The sequence below is a fragment of the Ursus arctos genome, unplaced genomic scaffold (assembly GCF_023065955.2).
Source record: "Ursus arctos isolate Adak ecotype North America unplaced genomic scaffold, UrsArc2.0 scaffold_22, whole genome shotgun sequence".
NCBI classification, from domain to species: domain Eukaryota; kingdom Metazoa; phylum Chordata; class Mammalia; order Carnivora; family Ursidae; genus Ursus; species Ursus arctos.
The window spans coordinates 20,602,879-20,623,702 of NW_026622897.1; the positions used below are offsets into that span (position 1 = coordinate 20,602,879).

At 42.3% G+C, this 20,824-nt stretch overlaps 1 protein-coding gene across 8 annotated transcripts in view; it reads right to left on the minus strand.

The window, feature by feature from the left end:
• CDON (cell adhesion associated, oncogene regulated) overlaps positions 1-20,824 on the minus strand; it is a 99,815-nt gene that overhangs the window by 34,692 nt on the left and 44,299 nt on the right. For all 8 annotated transcript variants that reach the window (XR_008960852.1, XR_008960851.1, XM_048217173.2 and 5 more), the window contains exons 8-13: positions 15,573-15,923; positions 10,000-10,289; positions 8,538-8,712; positions 6,635-6,763; positions 2,664-2,867; positions 467-648 (exon numbers count right to left, since the gene is read on the minus strand). Coding sequence is in view for 6 of the 8 variants with exons in the window: in XM_048217173.2 (XP_048073130.1) it covers positions 467-648; positions 2,664-2,867; positions 6,635-6,763; positions 8,538-8,712; positions 10,000-10,289; positions 15,573-15,923 (1,331 nt within the window). In the remaining 2 variants the exon portion in view is untranslated. The remainder of the gene's footprint in view (positions 1-466; positions 649-2,663; positions 2,868-6,634; positions 6,764-8,537; positions 8,713-9,999; positions 10,290-15,572; positions 15,924-20,824) is intronic.

Sequence of the window (20,824 nt, forward strand, 5' to 3'; positions counted from 1 at the left end):
TTCTAGCTTCATTTTGCAAACACCCTTGATGGCCATTTTGAATTTAATTCAAAGGTAGTCAAAGGTATTAAGAGCACTTAGTTTTCTGTTGGGCTGAGCAAAAATCAAGTAGTATATTTCACAAGGTTCGAAGGCATAAAGGGACATTTGGCTCCAAAGAAATGGATCTTGAAAGGGCAATTAAGTTAACACTTGGATGAGAGCTGAAGAGACAAGTTTATTTTTACTCCTGCCCCACTTACCACGCATGCTTTTAGACAAGTATCTGTGCCCTTCATTTTTCCCTCACTTAAAAGTGAAAAACATTTGCTATTCGTAATACTGTGTCATCAGAATAGTAAATCGATTGTTAACACAGCCAAACACTTAACAGTTAAAAACACTTTGTTACTCGTAATATTGCGTAAAATGATCGTCAACATGGCCAAACGAGAAAGCGTCTGGTTCGAGAAGATGTCCCACTCACCGTCCACTTCAGCATGATCTGAGTATCGCTGACGGCTTCGGTGTAGGCGATGTGAGGTCCAGTGATGGGGCGGTTAGAAAAACGATTGGGGAACCCAGCCACCTGATAAGGACGAGATGCCGAACTGCGAAAACTCTCACCGTAATGGTTGATGGCAATGACCCTAAATTTGTACGTGGAACCTTTTGAGGGAAGGAAAAAAACCAGTTTTTAAAAAACAGGATACGAGAGCCAAAGGTATGATGGTCAAAAATGGAACAGCTGCATTCAAGTCTCTACGCTAACAAACACAGCCTCTGAAGCCTGTATGGTGAACGGATTTCCAGCCACTGGCCGGCGTCTGTCAACCAGCAGTGAATGTTCATGATGACCCCGACCCGAGAGCTCATGAGGGGTCACCGGGAGACGATGCCACGGACGATCAGCGACGTCTGTCACGGAAGGGGCAGGCAGGGAACAGGAAAGAGCACGTTCACGTTCTTGACCGTCATGTTCTAAAGTCATAATAACCTCACATGCGGTACGAGCTGAAGTAACCGCTCACAAGGAGGTTCCTCTCCCTTTGAAAGAAACGACCGAAGCGAGGTTGAATACGGCGAAAGCTCTTCCGAAGGGGCACCGTGTGGGGGACAGCAGCCGTCTCTCTGATCTCACCAAGAATACGATAAGAAGGAGCAGATCGAAACTACAACAGAAGGCGTTTCTTTGTATTACATATTAGGAGCTCAAAAAAAACCCAAAAAACCTCGAAGGATTGTGTTTCTGAAACCCTGAGTCTGGAGAATACATCAGACTCCTACAGCACGTTTCCCGATGACTCAGAAACAGCCACTGGGCTTCTGAAGACGATGCTTTCCGTCTATAAAATGCTATTTAGCTTCACCCACATTTAAAACTTGTCATCTTCTCCCAACGATACCTACGGGCTCCTAGGCTCATGTTACCTGTTTAGACAAACATGGGCATTCGCCACTAAAGTACATCGAAAAGTCCATAAACAAAATGGCCATGAAACCCAAACAAATAAAGGGCACAAAAGTGTACTTGTGATTACTGCTTTTCTCTTGTGAGGTTTAACTTCCCGCATACAGCCTCAAGATATTGGGGTGACGGGGGGGGGGATGGGGGAAGGGGTCTTTGTGCTGAAATAAATCTTACAGAGCAAAGAAGCAGTAAGTGTTCCCTCATTTCCATAAGCCTAAGCGCTAATATAACTATGCTGAAAGTCATTATTAGATCAAATAATTTTAGTCAAATAGCAAGCAATTTTCCTCTTAAAACACGTAATCATAGCAAAACACCTACACACATGTACACAAAGATGTCACCGCAATGCTCTAAGTTACTGACAGTTAAAAATAGTCCAAAACCCTGAAAAAAAGGATGGGTTAAGTAAATTATACTAATACTTATATAGCAGATATATAGTTATTAAAAACTGAGTTTTTGAAGAATTTCTAATAACACTGGAAAATGCATATAACAGGGAAAATGGGGTCACAAAACAGTATTTACAGCGTGATCCTGGTTTGTATTAAAAAAACAAAAAAGGCTACAAAAAATATACCAAAGTGTAAACAATGCTTATCTCTGGATGGGTGGGTTTTGGGTGACTTATTCTCTTCTTTCTAGATTTTGTTTTTTAAAGATTTTATTTATTTATTTGACAGAGATAGAGACAGCCAGTGAGAGAGGGAACACAAGCAGGGGGAGTGGGAGAGGAAGAAGCAGGGTCCCAGCGGAGGAGCCTGATGCGGGGCTCAATTCCAGAATTCCAGGATCACGCCCTGAACAGAAGGCAGACGTTTAATGACTGCGCCACCCAGGCGCCCCTCTTCTTTCTAGTTTCTTTGCTTTCAAATTTTCACACAATAGGCTCCCGTTACTTTAACAATTAGAAGAACACAAAATCATTACAAATATGCATCTAAAGTCAGCACAGGGTGCCTGGGTGGCTCAGTCAGTTGAGCATCTGCCTTCGGCTCAGGTCGTGATCCCAGGGTCCTGGGATCAAGTCCTGCATCGGGCTCCCTGCTCCATGGGGAGTTTGCTTCTCTCTTTCTGCCCCTCCCCCCACTCGTTCTCTCAATCTCTTCTGCTCTCATGCTCTCTCTCTCAAATAAATAAATAAAATTTTTAAAATAAATACATAAAGTCAGCACAGATGGCAAAAAAGGAAATGTTTGAATATTACTACCTGGCTCTAAGCTACGAACTTCCACAGAAAGCTTGGACGGAGGGATATCTTCAGCTGCCACCAGCCAATCACTGGTCCTCATCCGTTTGTATTCGACCTTGAAGGCAGTGATTGGAGAACCCCCGTTGGCCCGAGGAATCCAAGTGACATAGACAGAGGTCTCTGATGCCGTGGAGATGGTAGGCCGGTCAGGTGCCTCTGGAACTAAACATGGAGACATCCATTCCAATAACCCACGGTGTCAGAGGAAAGGGATAAATCCTAAGCAACATTTTAGTAAAGGTTTGTCACCAAACTTATTACCAGAGTTAATAATATTATGACTGTCTTCTTGCCCTCTGTTAAAAGCTAATGGGCAATGAAATGGCCAAAAACAGGAAATAAAGGAAGGAAAAGCACGATAATCTATAAACTTGAGAATCAGCTCTAAAAAACTGAAAGTTAATGGTAATGAGAATAGTGACCATGCTACTTTGGATTCATAGCTAAACAGTGTAATTATTACTCAGTGCTTCAAGTCTGATTGTGGTTGTAATTTACAGTAAAAGTTCAAAATTAGGTGTTATTTAATGTTTTTCGTTATCCATCCAAGCTACATAAAACACATCCAGCAAATGATTTACAGATTATTAGCTATTGCTCTCATATCCTCTCTCAATACACCTCAAGGCTACAGGAATGCTACTCCCAAAACACAGACGGCAAGTGGTAGAGAGATGAAGTTTGACTAATAAATCAACAGGGCTACTGATGGTAAGAGAGAATGCTGTGCGGGATGAAAGCAGGAAGACGGGGTATGGAGTTAAAAAAAGGCTCTCAGCAATCAGATGGTTCACCTGATTATCCACAAAAACTTTAGAAAAAGGGGCTGAGAGAACCGATGTCTAGCAGTTGTAGTTCACTGTGCCAAGGGGAGAGGATGTCCCAGCCCACAAGAGCCCAGAGTCCCGTGGCAGGTAGAAACATCAGGAGGAGGTCCATCCGCATTTAAACCACGTACCTAACGCTTCTTGCTAACCAAGCAATCTTGTGGTTATAACTGGCTTCCCACTCGGTTCCTCCAAAGAAAGGACCCTGATAGAAACAACCTGGTCTCTGTGACCGTTACAGGACAAATTAGTAAATCACCCTTCTGGCTTACACTCGTAATCCCCTATGAATTTTGTACAAGTGAGCTGGGTCTCGGGAGACTACCTTTGGGCTGGCTAACGATCAAGTGTCCAGAGCTGAAGGAGGAGGACCAAGTCCGGGCCATGGTTATGCTACGTGGGTGAAGTCACTCAGGGAGCCCTGTCTGTCTAGCCTGAGCCTCATTCCTTAAGCAAGACCACTCTGTCTCAACATCTCTTGAGCCCCAACACAAACACATAAGAAAGAACGTAATCATGTTGCCGATGGTACCTGTATGGAGAAAATGGCGGCACTTTAAAAACAAATGGTGTAATGGATAAAAAGAGGAAAATACTCAAAGCAGGCAGCTTTTGAGTGATACTTACTGTATTCCTTTCAAGTTAGAAAGCAATGGAAACAGAATGAATAGAACGGTTAGTGATTCTCTATTTCGGTACTAAACAACGACTTCCTTAAATTGATTCACGGAAGGTTAAAACTCTTCAAAGAACACCACAGATCCAATAGAAAAAGGTTATTAGGGAAAAGAATCTCTACAGAGGAGACTCTTCAAGATCTAAAAGAAAGAGCATGTGACAGTTAAGGGATAAAACAAAGACGAGTTGGAGTTTAAAAATCTGAATGAGAAGAGCAGCTGCACGCCTGCTGGATGACCTCCGTGAGTCCCGCTTTCCTAACCTGTAAAACTGATAGGCTATCTTCCTCATCAGGTTGTCACGAAGATTCGAGAATCACTTCTTATAGCTATCTCTGCCCGGGGAACTCCAAACTCGTGACTTCTAGAACTGAATCCATAACCTGCACCGAAAAATCCTGATTACCATTACCTTGGTAAATGGTCCCTGGCCACCCCAGCCCAGAGTCACCCCATTTCTCCCTTTCATTCAATGTGGATTCAATGCCCTCTGTCTGTCACCTGTGTCCTTCTCCATCTACACTGTCACTCTGCCCATTAGTTCCCTAGCCTCATCTTTGGCCTTTCCCCTCTCCCCCTCCTTAAAGTCCTTTAGAGTTCTTCATAGCTTTCAGGAAAAGGCTGAAATTGGAAGTACATCATACAAGGGACCCACCTGCCTCCCCCACTCTGGCGTCACTCCCCAAGGCAACCAGTCAAACCAAATCAATTCCTTAACCCCCACATCTCTCAATGAAATACAACATGTCCCTCATCCATCTCTTTGCACAGGAACTATCTTTCCCTAGAACTTCTTTTCCTGTTCCTTCATCCATTCTTGTCTTCATAGCGGTCTTGTCTTCGAGGCTTAGCTTGACGGGGCCTCTCTTACCACCACCTGCCTCCGTTTCATATTCCTTTTGTGATCCCATTAACACCGAGGATAGGACCTCAGGCACAATGAGTCAACATCATTATTGTGGGTTCGTTTGTCTATATTACCCCCTCTATGGTTACTGACTTCTTGTCTGGGTCATCGCTCTGCTGTAAACCTCCTGAAGACGAGACTTAACTTCACCTCCACTGCAACAGCATTTAGTCCGTATCTACCCGAGTATGTTACACCAATCGTAAGGTTTTTGTTTTCCAGATGGCAGCTTTACTCAGATAAAGGGATACCCGTGTAAGTAATCTGCTTCAGGCAGCTGAACTGCTCCTCAGAGGTGAAAGCACTCCAAGCAGAAGGGGCTCATGATACTGAAGAAGCAGAGGGGTTCCAGAAGGTGTTCGAATGTTACGACTCACTTTTGCCTGAGACCAGTTCATGAAAGACTATAGAAATAGGGAAGAGAAGCTTGAGCATTCTCAGAGCTCAGCAATGAAATTTTAAGCCCTCCCTGGATGTCCTGCTAACACCTATTAACACAGTCACAGAAAGTACATTATGTTTAATTGCAGAATTGATAAGTATGAAATTTAAATACTAAAAAGAAGGCTTCTGAAAACGGTATTGCTGTGACATCTAAAAACCATGCGGTTGGGGGATGCCTGGGTATCTCAGTCGGTCAAGCATCCAACTCTTGGTTTCGACCAAGAGTTCATGACCTCAGGGTTGTGAGACTGAGCCCCACGTTGGGCTCCATGCCCAGTGGAGAGTCTGCTTGTCCCTCTCTCTCCTGGTCTGCCCCTCCCCCTCTCTAAAATAAATTTTAAAATCTTTAAAATATTAAAATTAAAAAAATTAAAAATAGAAACCATACAATTGGCAAGCCATAGCAATAAAATGGAGCATGACATTGATAAGACGGAGCAATAAAACAGAGTACGGCATGTAACCATTTAGTTATTATAGGTGCCCCTACGCATTTTGATAAGTCACCAAAAAAACAAACAAACAAGAAAAGTCAGACTTTTAAAGTATAAATTTGGTTTCTGGGGCTCCTGGGTGGCTCAGTCGTTAAGCGGCTGCCTTCAGCTCAGGGCGTGATCCCGGAGTCCTAGGATCGAGCCCCACATCAGGCTCCTCTGCTGGGAGCCTGCTTCTCCCTCTCCCACTCCCACTCCCCCTGCCTGTGTTCCCTCTCTTGTTGGCTCTCTCTCTCTCTCCGTCAAATAAATAAATAAAATCTTAACAAAAAAAAAAATTTGGTTTCTTTGCCAGAGAGGAAACAGAAAAATCCTTTTTGTGAGTTATAAAACCTTAGTACCAGAACATTGTGAATCTGAGTTTATTACCTTAAACACCAATCATGACACTGAGTTACCAAGATTTGAGTAAAGGGCATTAAAAAATGGTTGAAATAGGACCTGGAAGAACTATATGGTAGGCTGTAATCTGAATGACAAACAAACACCCTCTCCCACTTTATCCCCCAAATAATTTGAAACATGTCAGTTACACTGGTAAACAAACAAAATTAAAAAAAATGAAGGTTCTCCACTTTACCTCCACTATGCCTAGAGGAATCTGTAAGGACCACTCCAAAGTTGTCCGCAGCCTCTGAAACAACAGGGCGCCGAGGGATGCCCATGGGGGGAGAGGACGCCTGCGTGTTCTTCGATGAGGTTGTTTTCTCTAGAAAAGTTAGAAGACATACACTCATCTGCTGCAACATAAATTCTGTGTGTATGCAGAGTAAGAAAAGATACTATAAAACCCAACTGGTATACAAATATAAGAGCTTCTCTGTTACAGTGTCTAAAGACCTACCTTGTAAATACTTAGCTAATCTGAGGAACAGCACTTGAAAAATTACTTTGTCTTTTTCCAGCAGCTTTAAGGGAAAACTAAAAGGTGTCTTTCTTCATCAGGCTAACTTTCATTTACACACAGAATAAACACCACAAGTGAAAAAAGCCAAATGACTAGAGTAAAGGCTTTCAAACTGCTCACCCACTCTTCTTCTCACTGTACCTATTTCTTAATTCTAAAACATAAAATTCATGCTTAAAGAGCTTCTGTTTCTTTACGGGAAAATTATTATGTTGAGTTTTAAAATTCCAAGAGGCAAAAAGTGAAAATGGGTGATTATTGTAAAACTGAAATACATGCTTATTATTCAGTATTTACAGGTTAGAATCTATAAACAACTGTGGACTAATTATGAAAATTAACTCAAAATACAGTGCAAATACCCATTCTTTTTCTAGCTAGCCTCTGTAATTAGTATGAAAGAGTCTTTTCCAAAAGCCAATAAATAAATTTCTTCTCGATCACACCTCCTTTTTATTTTCGTGTCGTCCTAAAATACCCCTCCGCCCCGTTCCTCTCTCCACTCCCTGGTCCTTCTGCCCATTTATGGCCAAGCTATAATGGCATCCTTTCAATCAAGCCTAACCCTCAACAAGCTACCCCACAGAAAGAACATCCTTTCTTTGTACTCCTCTAGCATCGTCTAAGTCTTTGACTTGTCATATTTGGGCCTCTTTGCTGACACCTTTGCCTTCCTCCAGTCTATCTTTACCCTACAGCCAGAGTCCCCCATTGAAACATACAGTAGACAGTGTCACAACTCAGCTCAAACCTTCCAATGCTTCCAGCTCACTCGGAGTCAAAGTCAATGTCCTTGCAGGGTCGATAAGGCACCATGTGGTTTGGCCACTCTGTCATCTCCTGGAGCTTTCTCCCTTACAGCCTCCTCACTTTGCTTCTGTCTCAGTGCCCCCCTCCAGTGTTTCTAGGGGACATCAAGCACACCCCACCCCGGGGTCTCTGCAGTTGCTACTCTCTCAGCTGGGATGTTCTTTCCCCAGATATCCACGTGGCTTTCCGCTTCACCCTCGAAGTTCTGCTCACGGAGGACTTCTCTGGCCACCTCGCTTAAATTGTGCCAACTGCTACCCCATCTACTTCCTATATCCATCCCCTAATGTATTTCTCTTATTAGCATTCATCGCTTTTTAATGTACTTATAACTTAGGTGTAAGTCTCTCCCAACTAGAATGTGAGCTCCATGAGGGTAAGGGGTTTGGCTGATTTTGTTTATTGCCCAACACACAGAAGGCATCCAGTAAATCTTAGTGAACTGAAATCCTGCCTTGTAGTTGGTATTTACTTATGTGTCTTACCCTTCTTAGCAAAGCAGAAGCCCCATTAGGATGGATCTGGTCTTGATCATCTTTGTTTTCTCTGTATCACCGACCCTAACGCTTTACACACCATAAACTCTCAAAAGTATTTCGAGAACATGGGATGGGATGGAATGATACAACATGCATGGCCAAAAAATGTACAATAGTAAAATTATTTAGTGAATTTATATATGACTCTCTGTGATCCAAAAGGACACTTAACTAATAAAGTGACATCAAGCCAGCCAGCTCACCCTCTTAAGGGAGGTGATACTCACCTTTGCTCGTTCGGAAGGTAAGCATAGCAGGTTGCCCTTCACCAGCTGCACTTCTTGCAACCATCAAAACTTCGTAGAGACTAGAGGGTTCCAGTTCTGTTAAATGGAGCTCGTTTTCACTTCCTGGGACTCGAACTGTGTGCCAGCTTCCCACCAGGCCAACACCATCATCTAGCTACTCAAGAGAAAAGAAGCCATTAAAAAAAGGAGATTCAGGGCAGAAAAACCTTCCATTCAAATTGGAGAAAATCTTCAATTTCAGATGAATTTTGGTATGGAATATCCCCTTGGAAGTAAAAGAGACATAATACTTCTTCATGCTAAGAAGTAGAAGGAGACCTGTATACAGCAAGAACTTAGGAATTCTTATGAATAAAAAGACTCCTAGTTCTGCTACTTACCACTAACTTACGGCCTCAAGCAAGTTATCTGATCTCCCAGAGTCTGCTTCCTTTACTTGTAAAGGAAACAATACTCCTTTCTTACTGTGCTAATAGGAGTATAAAATAAATATAATCTGTATATATTATAATATAAATTAGAATATGTAGGCACATATGAATTCTATAATTATCCATTATCTATTTCCAGCATTCTTCATGTCTTGACACTTTCCACATGTATTGGAGGAAATAATTTTAAAAAGATCCAATCTGCCGCATAAAGTTAATGGAACCAGGAAATGACATCGCATGCAGTTTTTTTGTGGGTAACAATCACAGTGAAAGTTTCTTCACCCGGGATCCTCAGGTTAGAAACAGTGAATAAACTTTCAAATATCACCATGTTTGCTTTTCTAGATATTAAAAATATTACTATTCGATGATGGGTACCAAAATGGCTTGGACAAAGTATTTTAAATATGAGGGCATCTTTGGTTCATTTACTAGTCTCATTAAACAAAGGGAGATTTTCTCAGTTTGCTTTCATACAAGCCCCTAGAAGGATAAACACTGAAAAATCAACTGAGAGGATCCAGGTTCACCCGAATAAATCACCAAACAACATGAGATTCCCATACAATGAAGAAGGACAACTTGGAATAAAAATAACTGTCACAGATTATGCCAGAGGACTCTGTTTGGGGTTTCTAATAAGAAACTGCTTTATTTGCTAAATAAACTGTACTTTACTATCTCAGAAAGGGAAGGGATGACTTTTTAAAAAGTGGTTTCTGGAGCTTTACACCCAAGGGGTTAAAATGTTTGATAAAAAACGTCAAGAAGTCACCGGGTTCTTGGAATTCCTATTTTGGGGGAAATTACGTACACTTCATTCCTACTGCTTTTAGAAGACTGATTTATCCAGCATGATTGCTGGGATAGCTCTCCCAAACTCACAGTCCTAGAACACGCCTGTCCTGTTTCCCGCTGCCCCACAAATGTCAAAGACAATAAGCACGTGTTCTACGAGACGATGTTAAGGCGAGCAAAGAGAAAGCCGGTACACAAGAAGAGATTACCTTCCGATACTTCACGAAATAGGCATTGATGGGCAGCCCACCATCCTTCCCTGCCCTCCAGACCAGGTGGTACGTATCAGCTGTGTAGGTCTGCGGAGGGCTCAGAATGATGGGGGCGTCAGGCACGGAGGCTCCACTGGCATTCTTCTCTGGGGCTGAGTCCACTGCACCGGTGTGCCCCTTCACGGGAAAGGAGCTCAATAAGCCAGCTTCTGAACTATCTCTTTTATCATTCTGAGTGGGATCAGAAGCTGTGTCTGTTTCTGCTTTTGTGTTCGTTTCAAAAGGAACTGCAGAGTATGGGAGAAAAAGAGACAGAAGAGAGAGCGTGAGGAAATTCATGATTTCAGTGCCTTCTACCCAGCGGTGTAACTGCCCACACGGACACTGACAATCTGAGCCCAACTGACAACAGGTAACATTTCGATCTGTAATTCTTGGAAACATCTAACCTCCAGGAGCAACCTCTTACTGAAAAATCAATTACATGATGCAGGAGTTTAGTGATCTGAAGGATGTTATTTTTCCTTGCTCTACGCTAGTATTCCCTTTTACAACAATTTGCTAGTTTAACTTCGGAAGATTTTAAGTTGGAGAACACAGAGCGTTAACTTCAGTTGGTAATGAAGCAATGCATTCCCCTGGGGATGAGGTGAACTAAATAGTAAGGAAACAGTCAAGAGTTAGGCTAGTACCTACTGGGCAGCCAGTCTCCAAAGAGAGCCTTCAGTATACACACCCTCGTACAGTACCCTCCCCACCGAATCCGGGCTGACCCTAAGACTGGCTTTAACCAATGGCAGGCAGAAGTGAGACTGTGCTCTTCCAGCCTTGAGTCTTAAGAAGGCCTGGCACTTCTTCTTTTGTGTTGCCACATACAGATAGCCAAGCTAGCCATGCAGAGAGACTACAGGGGTGTGGCGAGATGGAGGGAAGGAAGGGGAGGCAGGTGGGGATTCCAGCCTTCACAAAAGCACCACGCATGGGAGTGAAGCCACTTTGGCTGTTCCAGCCCCAGGTGCCATATGATTGCAACAGCATGAGACCCAAAACAAGGCCAGCAGAATTACCTAGCTGTATCCAGTCAACCCACAGAACTCTAAGACATAATAGAGGGGCTGCTGGAGGGGTGCCTGGGTGGCTCAGTCAGTTAGGCATCCAACTCTTGGTTTTGGCTCTGGTCATGATCTCAGGGTCATGAGATCGAGTCCTGTGTTGGGCTCCACGCTCATTGGGAAGTCTGCTTCTCTCCCTCTGCCCCTTCCTCTACCCATGCTCGCTGGCGTGCTCTCTCAAATAAATAAATAAATCTTAAAAAAAATAAATAAAGGGGCTGTTGGATAACTAAAATACTTACCCTACACAAGCAAAACAATTTATATTCAACAAGAGGAAAGAAATGAAACAAGACTAGCAAAGATAAAAGAAGAGTTTACTTATTTCCAAAGCAAGCCCTCTTTCTGGATAGAATCAAAGGTTGGCTTAAGAAACTGCCACTCTAGTAAATAAAATACAGAAGCAAATAAAAGGAAAAAAAAAAGAAACTGCCAGCCTGAAGAAAAATAAAACAAGCCTATAGTCCAATAGGACTATAAGCATCCAGGACATCCAGAGAAGGGAAAAATACTTCTATTTGTACTGAAAAATAAATAGGTTGCATTTCAACCCCCACCCCCCAAAAAATTTACTGAGCACATATTATGTGCCAAGCATTGTGCTAGACACTTAACGAATATAATCTCATTAAATTCTCAAAAGAACATTCTTAGGTAGATAGCACCACTCCTACTTCACAGATGAAGAAATGAGGGTTCTGGGAGATGGTGACAGGAGGGGGCAGAAGAATGTTAGTGGTGCCGCCGTCAAAACTGAGAAAGCAGTCTAGGAAAACAAGTATGCCACCAGCACCGCGAAATCCAAGTACTGACAGCTTGCTTTCTCTAAAGTGGTATTCATACTGGCAACAAAAAGATCTCCTATTTTTGACCACTTATGTGGAGGAAGGGAGCAGGGGAAACAATGTGAAAGCGTTTCTTTTGCACGATGAAGTCAGATTCCTGGTTTAAAAAAAAAAAAAGGTGGGTGTGTTTTTAGGACAATCACAGCAGTTTAGGAGAGAGGCAGCAAAAAACCCTACAGCTAACGGTGTAAGATCAGTTCTGGTGTAAGATCAGTACTCGGTTTAAGAGAAAAGGTGTCCCAGACGCGTCCTCCGTTAAATAAAACAAAACGCCAGTGAGAAAATCATATAGGAGAAAACTAATTAAGTTCACTGAGACAAACTTCAAAATATTGCTCCTGGAGCTGCCGTGTTTACCTAGTGAGTCAGAACGTGGGCTGGCTGGGCAGGGCAGGAGCTGGGGCTGCTGCCGCAGGCACAGGGACTGAGCAAGTGGCGGTAATTAGCTGTGGCTGAGCGTGGTGGAGAATGACCTTTTTATCATTAGCACTTTCATGGATCCTCTGGGCTGGTTACCACTGGGAAGTGGCATTTGGCTGTACAAGACTTTAAAGACCACATGCCTCAACTGATACAGAGGCATGAGACAAACTTATGCTCTAGCTGGGGTCTAACCATACGAGGGTCAGAATTCTTTCTGCTCTTCAGGATGCAATGAGCCTTTCCTGTAACTTTTATTAAGAAGGGGATTCAATTCCTTCCCCTCTACTATTTCCAATACTATAACTTGAGCACTCACAAGCTACTAGACACAATCTATAAAGCCTCAATGCCAACTCTGTGAGGGCACGTGAGTAGCTCAGTCAGTTAAGTGTCTGCCTTTGACTCAAGTCATGATCCCAGGGTCCTGGGATCGAGTCCCACGTGGGGCTCCCGGCTCAGCGGGGAGCCTGCTTCTCCCTCTACCCCTCCCCACTGCTTGTGAGCTCTGTCTCTCAAATAAATAAGTAAAATCTTAAAAAAACAAACAAACAAAAAAAAAAAAACTCTGTGAAATGGTCAGATGAGACATCTAGCATTTCTAAAGGCAGAGCGCTTTTTGAATTGGAAAAGAGATCGATAAAACTCTGCTTTTAACGGCAATGAACTTAATGACTCTGAGTTAAAACTAATTCAACAAGGACTATAACCAAAGTTGTCAAAGCCATTCCCACTGTGACCACTCATACCAGCCACCCCTACCCAGACTGTCCCAAGCCAACTCCCATTATAGTTCTGAAGAGTTACAACCCACTCTACAAATATTTGTACATCCAAGACCTCAAAACCCAAGGTCTCTGGGAAGAAAAAAGGGGGGGTAGTCATCTCTGTCTTTGACCTTGCTTACTCCGCTCTTCACAGAAAACCAAGTAAACAGCTCTCGGTGTGCTAGAATTTAATAGGGCTCAGACTCCTGTAAAAGTGGGTTGTTCTGCATTGTTGTGAGCCGCAATAAACTCGGCTGGATCTTAATAATTACAGAGCGTGCAAAAGAGGGAACGCAGGCCTGCTGAGCAGGATGTAGGTGATGGGGTTGCTTACTATACATGAAAATGGTATTTATCTAGACTTAAAATCCTGGGGGAGGAGGGATCTTAAAGATCTAAAAAGTTCTAACCTAAACAAGTTAGCTTATGCATCTTCCAAGGGATTTGTATCTTTCATATTTAAAGCGAGGGAGTTAGACAGACTAGTTCCATCAGCTCTATCACATCTATGCCTCCCGCTACCCTGTATTTACATGAAACAATCCCATCAGCCAAAAGCTAACCAAGCAGCACCTGGGTTACACCTGGGTTACAGCTAACAACTTTGAGTAGAGCCACTCCGATTTTTGCTCGGCAGAATAGATATGTAAATATACACCCGTATACATACACCGCACATATTTATATATGTATATATTTATACAACACTCAACTACCTGCTTTGAGGATTCTTTTTTTTCTAAGATTTTATTTATTCGTTTGCAAGAGAGAGAGAGAGAGGCAGAGAGAGCAACAAGCACGGGGAGAGGCAGAGGGAGAGGGAGAAGCAGCTCTCCGCTGAGCTGGGAGCCCGACATAGGGCTCGATCCCAGGACCTGAAGATCAGGACCCGAGCCAAAGGCAGACATTTAACCATCTGAGCCACCCAGGCGCCCCTATGTGAGGATTCTTAAGATGACTAAATCAGTAGCTATTTCTTCCTTCCCTAACCACTACATGGGATAATTATCATTTAATTGTAATTAGACAGTAATAATTATAACCTAATACTTAGAATTTGAAGGGTTTCTATTGCCAGACACCACTCCAAACACTTCACACGTATTCTGAATTCCTTAAATTCTCACACCTATCTGATCAGTCGGACCCTCACTATCCCTGTGACACAGATGAGGAAACAAGCAGAGACGAGTTCAACAGCTTGCCCCAGGTCTCAAAGCTCCCAAGTGGCAGAGCCAGGATGCCAACCCAGCCCGCACGCCTACCCCCCACGTCATCCCGCCTCTGGCATTCACAGAGCAGCACAAGAGTATAAACGGAAGTCTCGGCCTTCCCCGCTCGTCTTCCTGCCTCCAGCTTCCTCTAGAGCCAGAGGGGCCTTGTGTGCATGTGAACGGAAACACATCCAACCTCTGTCGACTTCGCCTTCAGCCCCGTGCAAAAGACCACCCCTTGCCCACTCTCCCAGCGTAGGGTACCGGCCACTGGTGGTGTGGCCTGCACTCTGGCGGATGGGCCAGGGAGAAAGAGCTGTGTGGAACCAGACTGCGGCTAACGAAAGCGAGGAATTCCAGAGTCCCGTCCTGCTGTACACAGGGATGAACATGGGCTCCAGGCTCCCGGTGAGCACAACCCCTTAACCCCATGGACTCTTTGACCTGTGGCATCTGAGGACCCAGGCAGAAGGAGGCCACATGAAACCCTCTAAAGCAGCAGACCATGGCAGGGACCTAGCTGCCAAAACTAAGGGCCATACTCTGCCTTGTGCGTGACAAATAAGGTGACAGTCTCCTCTCAACGGACTACCTGCTGGGGAACCTGCCCTAAATACTCACTGACGGAAGGTTTGAATTTGAAGTCGAATTCGAATTAATCTTAACACTACCGATACTCTACATACTAGCTCTTCAAAAACTGTATAAAGCTTTTAAGACAGCCTCACCAAAAATCAGGAGAATATCAAGAATTAATGTTATACATCCCATTAGAAAGGTAACTCTGAACAAGAGGCACTGTTTGATAGACCACGACTCCCCTTTCTCAGTGAAAACCAACCCTTGAGACTTTGGGCACTGTACTTGTCAAGGGCTCCCCTGAAAAATGTCTGCAAGGACCACTTTCAGTAGCTTAGAAAACCAAACGCATTAATCACGAAAAGAGGTCATAACCGGGCTTGCTCCCAAATGAGAGCTGTCCATAGGACAACTACAACCCTGACGAAAAGATCAGAAATGGAGATTAAGGTTCATCCGGTTCTTGTGAAGACCAAACACCAAACACTACAGTTCTGTATTTCACTATCACTGGGAAAAAGTATATATATTTAGAGATTGCTGGACTCATGAAAATAACATACTTCAAAGCACTTTATCCCCTACTATTAGAGGAAGCTGATCACCTGAGAAAAAGAACGAATGGCCACTCACCCACTGTGAGGACGGCCTCTGACCGTGTGGTACCATGTTCATTCGTAGCTTCGCAGGTGTATTTCCCAGCATGCTCCTGAGTGACAGACTGAATATACAGAGAGCTTGAGCCGGCTCGGGACATGATGAAGTAGACAGGCTCCAGGTCAAAGCCCCCCGGTCGTAAGTGTGACTTCCGGGATTTAGATCTAAGCACTTGAGACGGATGGCTGGTTATCAACCCATGCCTGTCGTACCAACGCATTACCGGGATTGGCATTCCAGTGGCATTGCAGGACAAAGTCACAAAGTCTCCATCTACCACCTGTACACTTGCTGGTGCTGTAATTATAACTGGCTTGAGTCCGCTGTCTATTAAAAAGCAATTCACACACACAAAAAGTAAGAACATTGTTACATCTATAATGCAAAATAATATAAATTCATCCTATTGCATAGTGTTCTCAATGTGGTGCCCAAGTAGCAGTCTTAAACACATCTTTTATATGTGTCTCTCAACAGTGTTTTTTTAACTGAAGTATAATGGACATATAACATTGGTTGCAGGTACACAACATCATGATTCAACATATATAAACTCTTTGTGAAATGCTCACCACAGTAAATCTAGTTACGATCCCCTAAGCAATGTTTTACGTGCAGAATAGTATGGAGAACGCATTCATTCACTGAAATAACAGTGTTCACAAAGTCACATGCAAACAGTGATACAGTAAGGATAGTAATAATTAAAACAAAGATAACTCGCTCCTTGTTGGCTCCCTTCTCAACTTTCAGCAAGTGAAATTGCCCATAAAATGTAAAATTTTGGGGCGCCTGGGTGGCTCAGTTGGTTAAGCGTCTGCCTTCGGCTCAGGTCATGATCCCAGGGTCCTGGGATCGAGTCCTGCATCAGGCTCCCTGCTCAGTGGGGAACATGCTTCTCCCTCTCCCTCCACCAGTGCCCCTCTTTGTGCTCTCTCTCTTTCAAATAAATAAACTAAAAAAAAAAAAAAAAAAAAAAGTAGAATTCTTCATTGTAGGCTCCTAGACATTTCCTACTTAGACTTCCTGTCCTTTAGAAAAAAAGGAATGTATATAAAGAAATCTGTTGAGAGCTTTCCACTATATATCCTCTACACATCTGACCACGCTAAGTACAGAATATGCAAAGCCAAAACCTCAGACTTCAAACATGAAAACAGTGTGAAGCAGCATAAGACAAAATAATACTCCTTCACGAAAATATAGTTAACTCCAGCGGAAAACATCTGATTACAAAAATCCTGGGAGAGAAACCTGTTTTGAGTAAAAGTCGATGAACGTATTTCTTACCATATACACGAACAACACTTTTTTTCCAAACTATAGTGACACCAACTCTCTTTCCTTTTGGCCCTAGATATTTATTCTCTGGAGCTATTTTTTTTAATTAAGATTGACTGATTGATTGATTCATTCATTCATTCATTCATTCATTCCAGTGAAAGAGAGAGAGAGCGAGAGGGAGGAGCAGAGGGAGACAGAGAGAGAATCCCAAGCAGACTCTGCACTGAGCACAGAGCCCAACGCAGGGCTCGATCTCACAACCCATGAGATCACGACTGGAGCTGAAACCAAGAGTCAGGCATTTAACCGACTGTCCCACCCATGCACCCTTGAAGCTATTTTTAAGTGCACCTACAATGGAATATTAATTACAAACGGCATTTTCTCCAGCACGTTCTTTTCTTCCTCCAATCCTACTTCCTACATTTGACAAAACCATCACTTGGTATGATTAGGTTTCTGAATTTTGGCCAATCTAGTAAGGCTGTCTCACTGCTCATAACTTGCACCTCCCTGAGTACTAACGAGATTGAACATTTTTTCACCTGTGTCACTGATATTCTTCCTCCTTTGTGAAATGCCTTTTGTACAATTTTCTATTGGGTCATTTATCTTTTTTGTAATGGTTCAGAGTTCTTTGTATATCCTCCAGATACTGTTCTTTTATTAGTTCTCTATGTTACTAGTATCTTCTCATGGTATATTGGTTTTCTTTTAATTTTTAATGTTATTCTTTAATAACAAAGATGTTCTAATTTCAATGTAGTCATATCAATCTTTTTAAAAAAATTAGCTCAAAACGTCTTAAGTTTTGAAACCCAATCAGATAGATACTCTCCTATATTTTCTTCAAAAATTCTGCCATCTCGGGGCACCAGGGTGGCTCAGTCAGTCAAGCATCCAACTCTTGATTTCAGCTCAGGTCATGATCTCAGGGTTGTGAGATCGAGCCCCACATCAGGATTCATGCCTGGGGGAGAGTCTGCCTGGGATTCTGTCTCTTCTTCTCCCTCTGTCCACCCCCCCAACTCACGCTTTCTAAATAAACAAACAAATAAATAAATAAAATCTTTTTTTTGGTCATTTTCCTTTTCATAGATAGGACTTTAATTCACTAGGAATTTATCTTTGTATACATTATGAATTAAAGATTTAATTTCTTTTTCTCCATTTTAACAACGAATTATCCCACACCAAAACTTGGAATGGATATCCTCCTCTTGGGGATCTGCAACGTCACCTAAGTCAAGTCCTTAGGTGCAAATGTCTTTTTGGCGGTCTCTGTCTTGTTCTAAGAGTCTACTTTTTTTTTTTTTTTTAAGATTTTATTTATTTATGTGACAGAGAGGCAGCCAGCGAGAGAGGGAACACAGCAGGGGGAGTGGGAGAGGAAGAAGCAGGCTCCCAGCGGAGGAGCCCAAAGTGGGACTCGATCCCGGAACGCCGGGATCACACCCTGAGCCGAAGGCAGACGCTTAACGACTGCGCTACCCAGGCGCCCCTGTTTTAAGAGTCTACTTGTTCCTGTACCAATATGTTATATCTTAATTACCACAGACTTTTGTATACTAATATCTGTAAAAACAAGTCCCCCATGTTCCTTTTCTTCTTTTCCTATGTCTTAGTTATTCTTGGGCCATTCCTCATATAAATTTCAGAACCAGTTTGTCAAGATCCTCAAAATATTTTGATAGGATTTTATCTACACAGAAGGTCTTAAAAAGACCTGAGAGCTTCTAATACTGAATTTGGGTATCTACGAACTGGTATACCTTTCCAGGTTACCTAGGTCTTTTTGATGTTGCTAATATTGAAAGGTGACTTTTAAATTATATCCTCTGTTTGTTGCTGGTTGTAACGATTAATTTTATGTGTCAACTAGACTGGACTAAGGGATGTCCAGATAACTGGGTGTGTCTGCAATGGTGCTTCTGGAAGAGGTCGGCATTAGAACTGATGAACACAGTATAGCAGATGGCACTGCTATCACTATAACATGGGTGAGCACCGTCCAGTCTGCTGAGCGCTCTGTAGAATGAAAATGCAGAGGAAAGGTGAATTCTTTCTCTGCTTAAGCTGATCCATCTTCTCCTGCCCTCGGACACGGAACATCAGCGCTTGTGTTTCTCCAGCCTTTGGACTTTGGTCAAGACTTACACCATCAGGGGCGCCTGGGTGGCACAGCGGTTGAGCGTCTGCCTTCGGCTCAGGGCGTGATCCCGGCGTTACGGGATCGAGCCCCACATCAGGCTCTTCCGCTATGAGCCTGCTTCTTCCTCTCCCACTCCCCCTGCTTGTGTTCCCTCTCTCGCTGGCTGTCTCTATCTCTGTCAAATAAATAAATAAAATCTTTAAAAAAAAAAAAAAAAAAAAGACTTACACCATCAGCTCCTCCTCCCCCCCATAAATAAATTACACTACTGGCTTTCCTCCTTCTCCAGTTCCATAACCATGTGAGCCAATTCCTATAATAAATCACCTCCTCTTTGTATCTTGTATATTCTATTGGGTTTGTCTCTCTGGAGAAACCTAATTCATTGGTATAAAGAAATCCATTGATTCTTATTTGATGGTCTTCATCCAGCCACCCTGCTGAATGCTTTTATTATTTCTAATAATTCACCAGCAAACTGAGAATTCTCTATGTTGGCAATCACGGCAGCTATAAATTAATAATGATTTGGTTTCTTTCCTTCTTATCCTTACACAGTTTATTTTTCTTGTCCTTCCACGCTGGTTAGAATCTCCAGTATGATGATAAATAAAAGAGATTTTAAAAAGAATGCTTCCAATATTTCACCACTAAAAGTGATGTTTCCTGTAAGTTTTTGTTAGAACTTTCTACCAAGTTGAGAAAATTCCCTTCTATTTTTCTAAGAGTGTCTAACATGGATACTGAAGTATGTCAAATTTTTCTGCCTCTGTTGATATAATCATATTATTTTTCTTTTTTACTCAGTCAAAAGGATGAATGGCACTTTAAATTTTCTGACAGATTCCTGGGATGACTCCTTAGTCAAGCTATATTTCCTTTCTTATATATTGATGGCTTGCTAATATTTTATACAGGATTTTTGCATCTATGATCATAAATGAGATTGGCCTTTGATTTCCCTTTCTTGTGCCATTCCTTTGTGATTTCTAGCATCAAAATCATACTGACTGGAGAGGTCCCATTTTCTACCTTTCTCTGGAAGAGTCTGCGTAATATTTGGAATGGCCTGTTACTTGAAAGTTAGTAGAACTCTCCATAAAACCAGCTGGCCTGGTGTTTTCTCTTTGAGAAGATCTTAAACCCCTAATCAGTCTCCTTCTGATAGTGTAGGACTATTCAGGCTTTTTAATTTAAGTCACAGCCTTACTAAGTTGTGTTTTTCCTAAGAATTTGTCCATGTCTGTCTATATTTGTAAATTGTTGGCACAAAGTTTATCATGGTCTTATGATTTTTAATCTCTGTAAGACTTTTACTTTTTATTCCTATTATTGTTTATTTGTATTTTGCCAAAGATTTGTCCATTTTATTAGATTTTACTAAGAACCAACTTTTTTCTTGACCCTCTCTCCTTTATCTTCATTTTCTGTTCAACTGATTTCTGCTCCTATCTTTATTGTCTCCTTTCCTTCGCTTTCTTTCAATCTCTTCCATTATTTCACTTAAGCTCACTAATTTTCAGTCTTGCCAGTTTTCTTTTATAAGCATTTAAGGCTATACATTTCCTTCTACGTTCCATTTTTGCTATATCCTACACAATTCAATCTCTGGCATTTTCATTACCAAAGTATTTTGAATTTCCATTATAGTTTTTCTTTTATTCCACTATTGAGAAGTATAATTTTGCATTTCCAAATACATGCCAACTAAAACTTATTTTTTATTATTAACTTCTAAAATAACTGCATGAAGATCAGAGAATTGGTCTGCATGACACTGATTCTTTGACAT